At 39.8% G+C, this 14159-nt stretch overlaps 1 protein-coding gene across 1 annotated transcript in view; it reads right to left on the reverse strand.

The window, feature by feature from the left end:
• The window catches only part of IL1RAPL2 (interleukin 1 receptor accessory protein like 2), a 371347-nt gene that overhangs the window by 97591 nt on the left and 259597 nt on the right, over nt 1-14159 (reverse strand). The window contains exon 7 of the mRNA XM_066338795.1: nt 4511-4585. Within this exon, the coding sequence (XP_066194892.1) occupies nt 4511-4585 (75 nt within the window). The remainder of the gene's footprint in view (nt 1-4510; nt 4586-14159) is intronic.

Genomic DNA, 14159 nt, shown 5'->3' on the forward strand with positions numbered 1-14159 from the left:
TCTCTATTGATCTGCCTAATAATGAGTCCCAGGGAATTGTGCTGTTAAATCTTTTAGAAACAAAATCTTTCTGAACAGTTCAGCTATTAGGAATAATGACAGTCCTCATAAACTATGTGTTTTCTTTCCTCAGCATCTTTAGAAACAGAGAAACTACCATGACAAAAGCTAGTTAAACCCCTTGACATCCTTCCTGTTCAGTAAATGAACTTACAGAGAGGATTCTTGCTTTGTTTTGTAAGACTCCTGCTACATTTCTTAAGTAAACACCTGAAGACAAAACCAGGACATAGCTGAAAAGCAAATGATATGTAAATTATATATTCAATTAACATAGACCCAAACATGGAAAATTCACTCCACTCAACTAACTCATTCATAAGAAGCCTAACTTAACACTGCAGTCACTGCAATAAATGGTACAGAATTAACAGATTTAGCGTCTGTTTTGATAATGTATTTTTAGCTTTTTTGATACTCTGTGGAACATTGAAAATGAAACATTGCAAATGAAAAATAGCAGCCATGGTGCAAGCTAAAGAACTCTGGCAGCTGCTTATACATAGACTGGCTAGATACAGATTCTTACAGATCTGTGTCCAGGCAAAAATCAGCAGAGCACAACTTTCTCCCACAAAGGCTCTGCCATACTGTTTTAAAACCAGCTGAGAGCTGGCAGGACAACAGCTCCCAGGGATCAGTGGGATTTTGGCTTCTTGGTGCTACTAAAACTGTGCAAATTCAGAGGAGAACCTACTCTGTAACATGCAATCAAAACACCAAAGAGTGGTTTTCCTTCTTCCCATGCTCTCAAAGCACTAAGAGTGAACAAAATTACCTGGAAAAGAATATAACAACTGAATTAAGAAATCAGCAGAGCAGTATGTCATCTTAAGACTTACAGCACAGCATGCTCCACTTGCTGTCAGACAGCTGTATGTGAAAATAGATAACAGATCTTTAAAACTTACTGCTCACAGCCCCAAGACACCTGACTGAGGTCTCAATCTTTACTCTTATAAATCACATAAGGAATTCTCTAAACTCAGGTATTTGGCATGAACAATCCATAAGCACACTTAGGTTTAAATGGGCAAAGTAACAGCAAGCTCCTGCTTTAAAAAAGGAGTCTCTGAACAACTCAACCTTGAATCACAATGACATACAGTTTAATAAATTTCCAGTCAGAGCTTCATATGGGAGATGGTCTTAAAGGCCTTCTGCCAAAGCCACCCCATCTCCTGGGCACAGGAGCTGTGTGTAGTTTGGACTGTACTATCAAATCCAATTTTAATGTCATGAAGACAATTCAGGAATTTTATTTTTTTTTTGAGAAAGAACATTTCATTATCAGAGTACTGCCATATATTTGCAAAACATAACTATATAGTAAAAACGAACATTATTTGTTAACACCAAGCTAGAGAAAGATTAAATGTATCACATACTATGCAATTAAGAACAATTTCTATACTGATCTCAATGCAAAAAATCTAAAACACAAATAAAAAGGTTTGTTTGTTTTTTTCTGGCTTTGTTTTTACAAAAAGGAAGCAGTTAATGGACAATTTAAAAAACCCAACAACAACAAAACAAACAGAACCCCACCAAACCAAACCACGCCAACAACAACCAAAAAACCCACAGTCATTATTTTCTAGGTTGGCCCAGAGATGAAATGATTATCTGACTTGGTAAAGCAACTGAGTGAAACTGTTTTGGACTATTTACCCAGTCCTCTGGGATGCTCTTTTGTCCTCCTGTCAACCCTCCCCCATCTCTGGCTCTGTTTCTCCACCACAAGCAAATACAAAAAACAAAAAAGAAGCAAATTACAGTTTCTGCTTCTCTCTAATCTTGAAGAGATTGATTTTAGATCTCTGTCACATTCCAAAGAAAAAAACAGCACAAAGGACATTCTTGCTCCTTAAGAAGAACAAGGCAGGCTCTGGACCATGTTTGAAGCCTGAAGGAGCTCTTTTATCCATTGTCAATAAGAACTGTGCATACCTGTTTTTCACTAAAACTTCTTATAAGATCTGAAACCTAAAAGGTGAAAATTGAAGTTTGCAGTAAGGCCAAATAAGCTGCTAAATAGTTAGGCCACTGCCTAGAGGCCTAGGGAGATTTTGCATTGCATCATGGTAATCATTAAGGATAAAGACAGTAAATAATTATTAATCTCTTCTATTTATAGAGGAAAGACAGCTATTTCTTTAAAGATTAGCTTTCCAATAGAAAACTAAAATAATCTTTGCAGAACAAGTAGATGGATTAAACTCCATTTCTTTTGTAGCTTAGTGGCACATTCATACTTGCATAACGACTGAAAAATCAGGCATATTGGGTGATTTGACTCCATGGGCTAAAGGGCATCTAAAATACAGGAATTTTCCTTTAATATTTAATAAAATACTGAAGAATGTCAATTGTTCAAAACTCCTAGGAGCTTAGTAAGATTTCAGTGAGGTATTCCAGCAGGTGACCTTACACAAAATGTTCTCCCATATTTCATTGTGAAATCAAATGATTCCCAGTCCTTCAAGGTTCTGGCACATTTCAGCACAGCCTTCCTGCCCCAGGTTGCTGGTGGCCTCCACAAGACAAACACGCTCCTTGAGAATCTTCCAGCTTTATCTATTTGCCAAGTTAAATCAAGAGGGAAATCAATGAACTTCACTGCAAAAGAAATTAAGGTTCCATCATATGAATATGGTTTAGTGGCAATAACCAAACCTATTAACATATCAGAAAAAAAAAGGACCATATGTAAATTCCCTGATCTTAAGGGACAACCAATGGATTACATTCCAGCATATAAAGATGCAAGATTTGTATTTCCCTCTAGAGATATTCTAAAATCCTTTTACTGAGCCACATCTCCATGGAGAGGAGGGGGTTTGTTTTAATTTTTTTTAATCAAACCTCCTTTTAATCAGTCAGAACAAAATGTTTTCACACAAACAACAACAACAACAAAGAATTCAGTGCAGAACCAACAGAGTCCTGCTGGAACAGGGGAACTTGGCAGAAAAAATGAAGATGAAATGAAAATGCAGGAAACAAAGATGTGTACTCTGAGTTCCTTTATTACACAGATGTATACAGACACAGTATGTTCCCAAAGGAAATCATTAGAAAGTTGACTTTTAAGAAGTAAGGCTTTTAAGGAGGAGATTGAATTGCGCCTTTTGGGCTGATCCAAACTTCAATGACTGTGTTTTGCTGTTAACTCAGGTAGGGTTTTAACTATGGCTCCAGATCTGTTTTGTACACCCTTTTAGGGGCAATTTCTAGTCAGCTACAGATATTCAAGCCCTGTGGCATGAAACCTAAATATGGAGATATACACTTGTCTGCAGAATTCATCTGGCACTGGCTGCTTCCCAGATCCATTGCTGTCTTCCCTATGCAAGCCCTTACAGACTCATAAGTCAATTCAGGTGTATGAGAGAAAGCTAATCTTTAAGATTCACTAAGGTCCCAAATGATTGCACGCTCAAGAATTCAAGTCCCATTTTTAAATACTTCATAGCGTCCACAGTGCTTCTCTGACACTGCTTGGCACCTGGTTTAAGAACAAGGATGAGTCTAGGTACTCAACTCATGTAGAACCTCGCAGAATTTCACAAATACAAACTGCTTTAGCACAAAGTCTTCAGCCCTCTTAAAATGTTTCACACTGAACCTGCTTGCCATTAAACACTATTCCACCTCTGAATTCTAGCCAGCTTTGGCACAAAGGAGGAAGAGAGTCAAGCTCAAGAAGGAAAGTGCCACAGTTTCAGCACTGAGTGAATAATCCCCATATGCAATACATCTCTAGTAATTTTAAGCTCATGGCACCACAGTCCTTAACAGCAACTCCAATTCTGCCTCTTAAAATTAGAAATCTATTTTCAAGTCACTGAAAAAACCCTCTGGAACCTCAACGCTGAGTGGTTCTTTCAGTATCACAATGCCCTACAGCTCCCCAAAGTTAGCAGAACACTAACATTATTTTCTAACATGACAAAAAATAGAGGCTGCTAGCTGAGATTCAGAGATATGCTTCACAGAAGAATATATAACAGGAGTGAGAAAAGCATACAAGCATTTTAGTCAAAAGCCCTTTCTGGTACACATTCAGAACAACTTGAAAATGCAGTGCTTTACACTAACTTCTAAAGGAATCAGCACTTCTTTTATGAGAACATTTGTCTTTGGGTGAACATCAACTGACCAATACAGCACATATAAACATATTTTACTTTACCAAACACATATTATGAAGAGCATCAGTGCTTTATATTTAATACCCATTTTAAGCAATTAGTACAGCCATTCCCTGATGTTATACAAGTTCATTCCCTTAAACTGCCGTGGCAGTAAATTGTACAGTTATAAATGAGTAGCTGCAAATTGATTTGCATGTCATAACTACCACTAAACCTTTCTTACCACTTCCAATTTATCCCATCTGCTACCAGAGTGGAAGTTTAGGATCTATTATTCCCAGAAGGGGACTTACCCAGCTGGACATCTATAACAGTTGGCTGGTTCTCCATGGGGAACAATGGCTTTGGAGGTTTGTCTGTGAGTAAAGCTAGAAAAGAAAATGAGAAAATGTAATGGAAAAATTGAGAACAATGACTGCAAAAGAAAAGCTCTGTCATGTAAGTAATCAAATGTTTGTATATTTGATGGCATGTAAACATTTACCGTATACTATAGCTGTTACACACTCAATGTGTTACCATCTACCTTGTGGCTGTGGTGATCCCCTGACTCAATAGAAATAACTTGTTTCAAGAATTACATTTTCAGCGCAAAGCAGTAGAACAAACTCAATTTCTCACTTTTCACTTACATGTGATAAGTAGAACAAGCAGTTTAGATGCTCATGTTGCAAAGTTAACACAATGAATTTGAAGTGCCAGACAAATCTATCTCAGTCTGACCAGTGCCAACATGTCTTAATGCCTGTCCAAAACAATACACAGAAAACTTGCACATAATTGTGCTTGAAGGACCCCAGCAGCTCCACAGTAGCTTAGACTCCCATCCCAGCAGGAGTACCAGCAGGTGGGGTACCCAGACCCTCTCCTCAAAGCCTTACTGGGGACCCTGCTTCCTGCTGTGCAGGAATATCTGAGAGCAGGAAACAATACCCCAGCCTTGTCCTGCCAGGGGACTACTCCAGCAAGCAAATAACATAACTATCAAAAAACATAGCTACAGGCACAGGCTTTCGCACCCCTGTTTGAAAACTCAGGGCCAGAATGTGCACAAAGGTTTTAGAAATTTGGCTTAGCTTGAAATAAATGACTGTGTATTCCTGAAAGTGGGGAGAAACGTTTTTAATTAAGTACAGCACCTTGCACCACATGAAATTAAACATTTCAAAATTAAATTCAAACTTTTCCTGTTAAAACTCATCACCTGAAATTATTTGACCCAAGCTTGTAAAATAAGCAACAATTGCCGACCTACAAAACAATATTACATCCACAATGGCCTCAGTGTTTCAGTTTCTGCTATGGTTACAACAGGTTTTTTTCCTTAACTTTTTCTTCAATTTTTCAGGCTTTTCTTGCTACCTTTATGTTTTTCTGACATTATTATTTTTATTTTCTGGTACTAAATTGTAATCTGTTCATTGTAGAACATGGAGAAAAGTTGCTGGAGCAGCTTCATCCATGCTGTGCCAGCATGCTCAGGCTTTCCTTTATATTCTCTTCATATCCCATTCCACCCACACACTTTGTAACTCAATCTGACGGGGGCTTGCCTCTGTTTCCCTCAGTTTTACTTGCAGCACCTGGAAGTTTTCTAAATATGCTCCTGCATGTCACATTTTAAATGGCCGTGTTCTGCCATATTCTTCTTGGAGAGTAATCACCATAATGAACTGCAACCTGTCAGAGCTCTTTCCATAGAAACTGAAATGGCCCAAAGGGATTTTGAGACAAGAAAGCAACAAACTGCTGGCTCTTCAACGTCAGATGTCTTTACTAAGAAAAAAGGCTCTTCTTATTTTAGAGATGAGACATCAGATCACTTATTCACCTTATGAAATTCACTTTTGGTACTTCTTAAACAGAAAGGCAATACAAGATATTTGCAACTACCAGAGGCTCTAGACTTATATGATCTCTGCATTTCACAGTCCAAAAACAACCTATATTCAAATTCCCATTCCTCTAGAAGTTTCCCTAATTCTAGGAACAGTTTATACACATGTGGCAGTGATTTACAGCCTTGTTCAAGGGAAAGAAGAACAAAAAGTTAGTGCCGTTACTGTATCAACATGTATTTAACAAAGCTAACAGCAGAAACTCATACTTGACCTCCCACAAAGCTGAATGAAATTAAAACAATTAAATGTACTGTAAATGCTCGTCCTATTATCAAAGGGGCAGTAATTCTGCCATGAAACTGAGTCTACCTCATGAACTGTCAAGGGAAGAGCTGGGCTACAGCTGTCTACACTTTTTTTTCCCCTTCCAAATGCCATGGAATGTGGCATGTCCCCGGGCTGCTCTGAGCAGCAACACTTATGTGGTGAAGCCACTAGAACAATCAGCTTCCCAAGGCAGCAACTCCTGTAGCCACCTAGACAGACCCACCTTTGGAAGGTACTGGGTCTGACAGTGCAGCAGCCTAAGGGGTTGCTTTGCCTTTCCTCGTCATTCCAGGATTTCATCCTGTGACCAGGCTGGGACTGCCTCGGCTGGATTTGTTTATGGAAGTGCTCTCAGATACAGCACAGAACTGAGAGTGAGGGGAGCTTTCTGTGCCTTGTCCCAGGAGAACAGCACTCACTACCTGGGGCATGGATGGAAGTCAGAGGTGTTTGATGACAAGCTGGAAAGACATTTCTCTACCCAGAGGCACCTCGCAATGCATGTACCTCCCAAAAGAGACTGGTGAACATGGCCAGAGGCTGTTTAGCAGCCAGACCATTCAGGAACTGTCTAAAATGCTGTATATTCACCTCATTCAAAAGTAAGACAAAGTTTAAAACAATAATAATTAGGTTGCTGTGATTTCAACAACACTTATCACTCTGTTTGTCCATAAGTTTTTTAAATAGACAGTGTTGTACAAATCAATACTCTGACGTGAAATTCTGCAGCTGTTCATACACCTCCATGTATTTTCTTTCCCAGCATACATGATGCTTTTATTCTCTCTTTTTCATAGGCACAAGATGTATGCTGTTGTACCAGAAATGCTGCAGAAAAGCAGACATGAGACCTGTAAGAGACTTGGTCTCTCCCGTTAGTTACACAGTGATCTTTGTCAGACAAAGCAGAGCATGATGTGCTGCACAGGTCAACGCTTAGCTACTTACAGGACCAACTAAAGAAGAAAACCGCCTTAAAGGAGTGGCTCCTGCTTTTAAGTTCCAGTGAAGCCTCAGAGCCTGGAGGCTCATTTTTTTTCCCCATCACAGCCCTACTGTTTCAAAAATCTGTCATTCCATATTCAGAAACTCTAATGAGTTCTCTTGAAAAAGTACGAAGTGGTTGAAAACAAACAGCCTTAGGGTATCATTACTTAGGGAAAAGCAGTGATAACCAGCTAAAAAAACTATGAGACTTCTCAGTAAGTCCCAGTTGCTCCTCAGTTTATTATTTGACACAGTTCTATTTCCTCACACTATTTCCTACCTTCCCTCTGCAGCAGCTTCACAGTACCCATCCCACTCCAGTCAGGCTTTTACAGCATGCACAGTGACAGACAGGGAGCCCAAACTGTTGCTACGATGAACTCAAGTCTCTTACTGCGTATTTGGAGTGGCTTGTATTTGATGCTAAACACAGCTTCTGAATTTAACGCAGATCCCCTTCCCCTGTTCCATGCAAACATGCCCCAAGTCAACAGGCATCACCTGTGCTCCAGGCCCTGAACTGCTACAGTGTGAAGCCAGTCAGCGCCAGGGTCATGCACTGAAATCCAGGTGCTTATGATTTGAAGGGCCTCTTTCTTGTGGCTCAGCACAGCTGGAGTGTTTTCCAGACCAGATAACTTAGAAGGGGGCTGAAATGTTAACTCCCATGTGGCTAGGAACTGGTCAAATGCTGGGGAGCAGCTTTCTTCTTCTTCTTCCTTGTGGTGGATAATGACTTCCCTCTTCTTGTGATAAGCACCCAAAGTACATTTGCTGTTCTATAATTTTGCCATTGATGTACCTCCTGGACATTTGCTCATGTAATTTGCAATGATCAAAAGGAAAAATGATCTGAATATGAAACAGAATGCAGTGAATCTAACAAAATTGTTTCAAAGCTTCTATGAGACAATTGCATGCCAACCTACTTCCTTCAATCAAAGGATCTGGCATTTTCCCACCATTAATTAACACAGAGCCTCTAGTATCATTCAATCAAGAATCTGGCTAACCTTTTTGACAGCACAACAGATCTATTTGAATAGCATCCTCTGGGGCAAATAACTGCATGCCAAATCCTTAATCTGACACTAGCTCATACCCAAAGTTAAGCTTTTGTTCACTCCCAGTTCAAATACATACACTTCCAGACATGGCTTAGATCTACTTTGGCAAAGACAAACCTTGGCACTGACTGCAACAAGCACATCATAGATGATGATGGGACTAACTGCATACAAAACTCTCAATCAATGTATTAACCAGAGGGCACATGTTGCTTAGAGAAGCTCAGCATTATACCTTTTATAAAAATATGTACCTAACTCCTTTGTCTCACCTGAAATCCCAGCTTGTGCCAAGAGATTTCTCAGTGGCTGGCAGTGAAATGCTTCAGGCCTGACCTGCTACTGGTTTATCTTTCATGTTTCTGCTTACAATGAAGCAAATGTGAGAGCCAGTTGTGCAGATGTAAATGTAACAGCTGACAGGGAATGACAGTAAATTTGGCTGATAGGAAATGAACTGTTCACTTGAAGAGTTAAAAGCTTGTTTAAAAAGCCAAGGGTTCTCACCTGGACTTTGTGGACTGGTCCTCTAACACACTATCACCATCAAGTCCTGCTACCAGATCAGAATCATTGCTTTTCATTTTCTCAGCACAGAAGAAAATTACCACACAAGGTGAAAAGTAGTAGGAAACCATATGACGCAACTCATTCATAAAAATGCAATTTTATGAGGCTGTGTTTATACAGGGGCCCTGTTTCCTGATTAGCTCTATTGTAGTGTGCTCCACCAGTCAGTCAAAACACACTTCTCCATCAGTTGCCTATTGTGTGATTTCCTTCCTCTCAGTTTAAGCTGACAAAACGATTGCACCTCCATTTGTCATGTAACAGAAATAAAGCTACTGCAGTGAGATGTTGTCTAAGGATAAATATCTCCGTCTTTGAAAATAAACACTGAACACTTATTCTCAAAAAAATTCCAGCTTAGTAAACTCAGAACTTGTGTGGAAGTCAGGAGTAATTAGCAAATGACAAAGAGTTTTTCCTCTATTTATTACTATTCAAGCAGGAAATGCCTCTTTTGGGAAAACGCTGTGGAAAGATTCAGCTGCTGGATGCCTCTCTGTCTGCCACTACCACCACAAATACCACTTTTTGAAAACCTTACCTAGGATCAAGAGTGCCTTAATGCACTGTCAGGATTGCTTCTGTGGGATAATTTTCTGCAAGAAGAAGTTTAGCATTTTTATATTAGCAGTAAATAATTGGAATTCATCACATGACTTCTTTTTATGACATAGAGAGAAGGACAACACAATCACAGCTTCAAGGGAGATGCTGTGTCTATGCCGAAACACAGCTCATAATGGAAATTAATTTTGAGGCACCCAAATGATCTTGGTTCATTACTGGTGTTTTTGATTTTAACCCATTTAGTTCTCAATAACTCAGACAAATCTGTGTTTGACAGGTCATGCTACTGGCACCAAGAAGCTGGCCATGGCTGCAGCTCCCTTGACTTTGAGAGCAGTCAAAATCCTGAACAACTGGCTGTGCCTGTCCTGTTCTCACCAGCTGCTCCAACAGCTTCTACTGCAGGCGTGACCTTATAACCCATGGTGACTCTTTAGAACTGATAAGAGCAGCTAATCATTCCATGGGTAAAATCGCTTTGAATAAAGAGTCTTGCTGCCAGTCTCCTCACATAAGATGTCTCCATCTATTGGACATGGGATGCTATCAGAGTGCACAGAGAGAGCCAAATGGCTTTGGAGAGAAGGTACTAGATGAATTCTGTCAAATTCACAAAAATGTTAAGAGAAGTACAGACTAGCTAGATTTTTGGTTTGGGATGTCCTATTTTTCAGGTTGGTGCTGGACCTTCTTCCACCTTCTCACAAGGCAGCCAAGTCATGTAGGGTTGTAGAAAATGAATTGGTGAGATTGGTGGAACTTATGCAATAAGGTACAGCTCAGGACTCTGGTGAAGTGGAGTAGAAACAATAGCACAGATTGCACATTACTGAAGCACAGATGGCAAAATCCCACAAGGTGCCTATCACAAAGTAATTACAACAGGGCTGAACACTTAACACGACTGCAATATACGTGTTAAATGCCCGTGGCATTGACTGTTATGCATCTCCTGATGTGAAACGTTCAGTGGCTGTGATGGTAGGGGTTACCATTGGTGCTGTCACTAGAGTCATTGCAGGGTGGGTGCTGGAAAGTAGAAGAATTCTATGTTAGCAGGGCTTTCACTGTATGTTGTTATCAAGCTTCCTTATTCCTACAGTTGACAACACACCTTTCTTTTCACTGCATTTCTAAATTTCACAGATTGCGTTAGATTATGCAAAGTTCTTTCCCAACCAAAACGATTCCTGTGATCATTTTACTCCTTTCCTAAATGTGAATCATGCAGCTTGCTTTTAAGAATCAAGCTTGAGTTTCCTCTGAAGTAGAAAAAAAGTGTAATAAATTTTTACTAAATGCAAATTACATTTTCCTTCAATGTAATTCATGAAAATCTCAAATGGAGTGTGCTTTATTTAATGAACAGAGTGTATTTAGCACAAAGGACACATAATTTCATCTGCACTCAAAATGTTTCTCTTGGAGTCTGGGCAGAAATAAGATGCTTGAAATTACCCTCTATTTCAAGGAGATCTGCAAAGAACATTTTATGACATTATATGGTTTGGCTTTTTTAATTCTTTTTTTCTTTCTGACTTATAAAAAGGTAAAGAAGTGGTGACGGATGAAGCCAGATCTCCTCATCCATCTTAAAGGAACAGCTGGAGTCTTTGCATGCAAATGAAAGCTATCATTCTTGTCAACCTGAAGCCAGGCTACCAAAAGGCTGCAGTCCACAACCCATTAATATTCCATGATCAGTTTGACCACTTGTGCACAGTGAGGTACTGCACCACAGCACAACTCCAGACACATGAATTATCATGCAGTGGATTTTATGCACTGTATTAACAAAAGTCAAAGCAATCCATCATTTTCTAAAACTGAAACAATTTGCATTAGGTACAGATACAGTATCAATAGAGAATTACTGTGGACGATGAATATCAGATGAACTAAGTTTTAAGTACTTACGGTACCATATGTAGGTAAAACAATGCGTGCTCTTTTTTGAGGAAAAGCTATCTCTAAGTTCAACAGCAGCTTCCAGCCAGTGTTCACCACAAACTGCTGAAGGAAGAGCCAGTGCCATTTTGCCACCTCTCTTACTTTGCTGTTTCAGGCAACCTCATGGCTCACCTGTGCCCTGAGACTGCCCAGATCACATCCTCTCTGCAGACCAAACATCCCTGGGCAGCTTTTCAAAGAAAAGGACAGGACTACTGAAGAATGACATTAAAAGTGCATTTCACTTAAGTCTCAAATGCTGCAGCAGCAACCATTTAAAACTTGTACTTTGGGCAATTTTAGATGTTGCACAGTGCAACAGTTCAGCCTGCTTTGGTGTTCAGCAGGGTCATTATGATGGCAAAGTTGCCACACCAAAAACAGTTTTCAGATAGAATTTCAACTGTAAGTCTTTTAGATTAATTATATTCACAAGTAAGAATCATGAAACTTCAGTTAAGTCATCTCTTGCCAATTGATTTTGCTCTGTTGGGGGCTAATGAGAAGGTTTCACCTGCCCTATCCAGTCTGTTAATTCTGAGGCATTCTTTGCATTAGCACCTTGGCTTCCTAAGCTTGTTACAATGATGAAAAATGTTAGTGTATTTGACAAGGAAAACCTTTTCAAAAAATGTTTATGCTATATTTATGTAGGTTCTTTGTCTCTAATTTGCCTTCAAAAGCTGCAAAATATATTCTACCAGGTTTGTTATATTTTCATTTTCTCCACCAAAGAAGGTTTGAATTGTATACTCACTGAGCACGTAGAGCATCGTTAAGAAAAGAAATTGGGCCAAATCATGTCATTATTGGTTGAATGAGCAGGAAAAGGAATAAACGCAGGCATAATACAGGCACATAAGAAACTCATAGATAGATACACTTGCTATTGTTTATCCTGCCTCATGACCAAAGATCAAGAAAATGCAAATCTTCTGATGAAAGACAATGCTTTAAGAAATGAAGGAGATAGTTATCCCAGGAAATTTGTCTTCTTATTTGAGGCAAAGGATTTAAAAGAATTAACAAAAAAAAGTAGCATCCATAGAAATCTCTGGCGGGACGACCCATTTTCAGAGTTGGCTCTGCTGCTTTTTACCACTTACATCAGAGTTTCTAGCAGCTGATGGGAAGCATAATAACCCCTGGTGATCAGCCTGGGACCTGAACCTTTCAGTACAAGCTACTATCAAACAAAGGGAAGTGTCTCTGATCCAAGAATGCAATTTCTTTTTCACAAAAGTTCACCAAACATGCGCAAAGCAATGCATCAGGTTTACAGAAGGCAAGTATTCAACAGTAAATGTGATATTTTAAGACTATCACATTTCTTGAAAATGTTTATTGCTCAGCGGGGATGCAAAGAATTGCAGGCAAGCCTCCTAGAAGAACGTGACTAAAGGCTGCACAGAGATCCATCCATTCAAAAAGTCCAAGGATTTGCATTCCAGTGCCCACTGGTGCATCCCTGGGCAGCCCCATTAACAACCCCAGTGAGTGACACCCAACATAGCTGAGAGGAATAAATGAAACTTCCCAGTGAAACCTCAAGGCTTAAGGTCCCAAAGATCTCAAGGCAACACTAAAAGCAATGGAAAACAGGGAAGACGTGGCAAAAAAACCCGTCTTTGTGACTTTACTTGTCTTGAATCGATGTGACCATTGTGAAGCAGGTTGTCAACACACCAGATATTTTTATTAGAGGAGTATAAAATAAACTTGTCAGCGAGTGAGGGATGGATTGCACCTGTCCCACAGGTCAATTTGAGCCCATATATACTGTATGCAGCAGGAACTGCAGAGAGGCCTAGCTTCCAAATCCTCTGAAACGTGAGATTAAACAGTCCCACAGGCACTTCAAATGGCTGCAGATAAGGATTTAATCCTTCAGTGTATTTCCTCCATCCTTTATTAAAAGATGAAGATAATCTTTAAATCAAGAGAAAAATAGAATAAAAAATTGAAAGAGGCAAAAATCATCAAGTGGAAAAAGAGGAGAGGAACCAACTCTATTTTTATTAACAAATCCTCTCAGCCAAGGCTTATACACCCAAAGCTGCAGGAAGGGGAAGGCTTGCTCCCCAAGCCTTAGCGAAAAAGGCAGGACAAGCTCCCTGTGAACAGGGCATGGACACAACACAAATGGGCTGCCCCAACACCCAGATACACCACCTGCCCTCTGCCTGAACTACCTGCACACAAACAGATTCCTGAGAGGGATTTTCTGTCCTCCTGTAAGTCCTACACCAAGTGCCAGGACAGACATCAGTACCACTCTTGTCCCTCAGCCATCTGGACAGTGTTGGTGAAGCAGCTCAAAACAGAGACCACTTTCCTCAGCTTCTACATTGCTCTGTTGACCTCAGAGGAATATTTCTTACCCATCTTTTAGGTTTTCTGCTGCTTTTTTTCCGAGCAGACAGATTAAAGTTTTGCACCAGGAATGTAATTTCTGAGAAACTCCTCATGAAATTGTGTCAGCTTCTTGTAACGAACCTGCTTGACTCTTCATTTTCCTGTTCAAAGTGTCTTCTGTTTGTCATGTGTTGAAGCAATTTGAGATTTTGCTTTGACATTTTCAACAAGAGAACAAGACGATTCAATCTGCTCTGGGTAGTAACTGCCATTAC

The sequence above is a fragment of the Sylvia atricapilla genome, chromosome Z (assembly GCF_009819655.1).
Source record: "Sylvia atricapilla isolate bSylAtr1 chromosome Z, bSylAtr1.pri, whole genome shotgun sequence".
NCBI lineage: Eukaryota > Metazoa > Chordata > Aves > Passeriformes > Sylviidae > Sylvia > Sylvia atricapilla.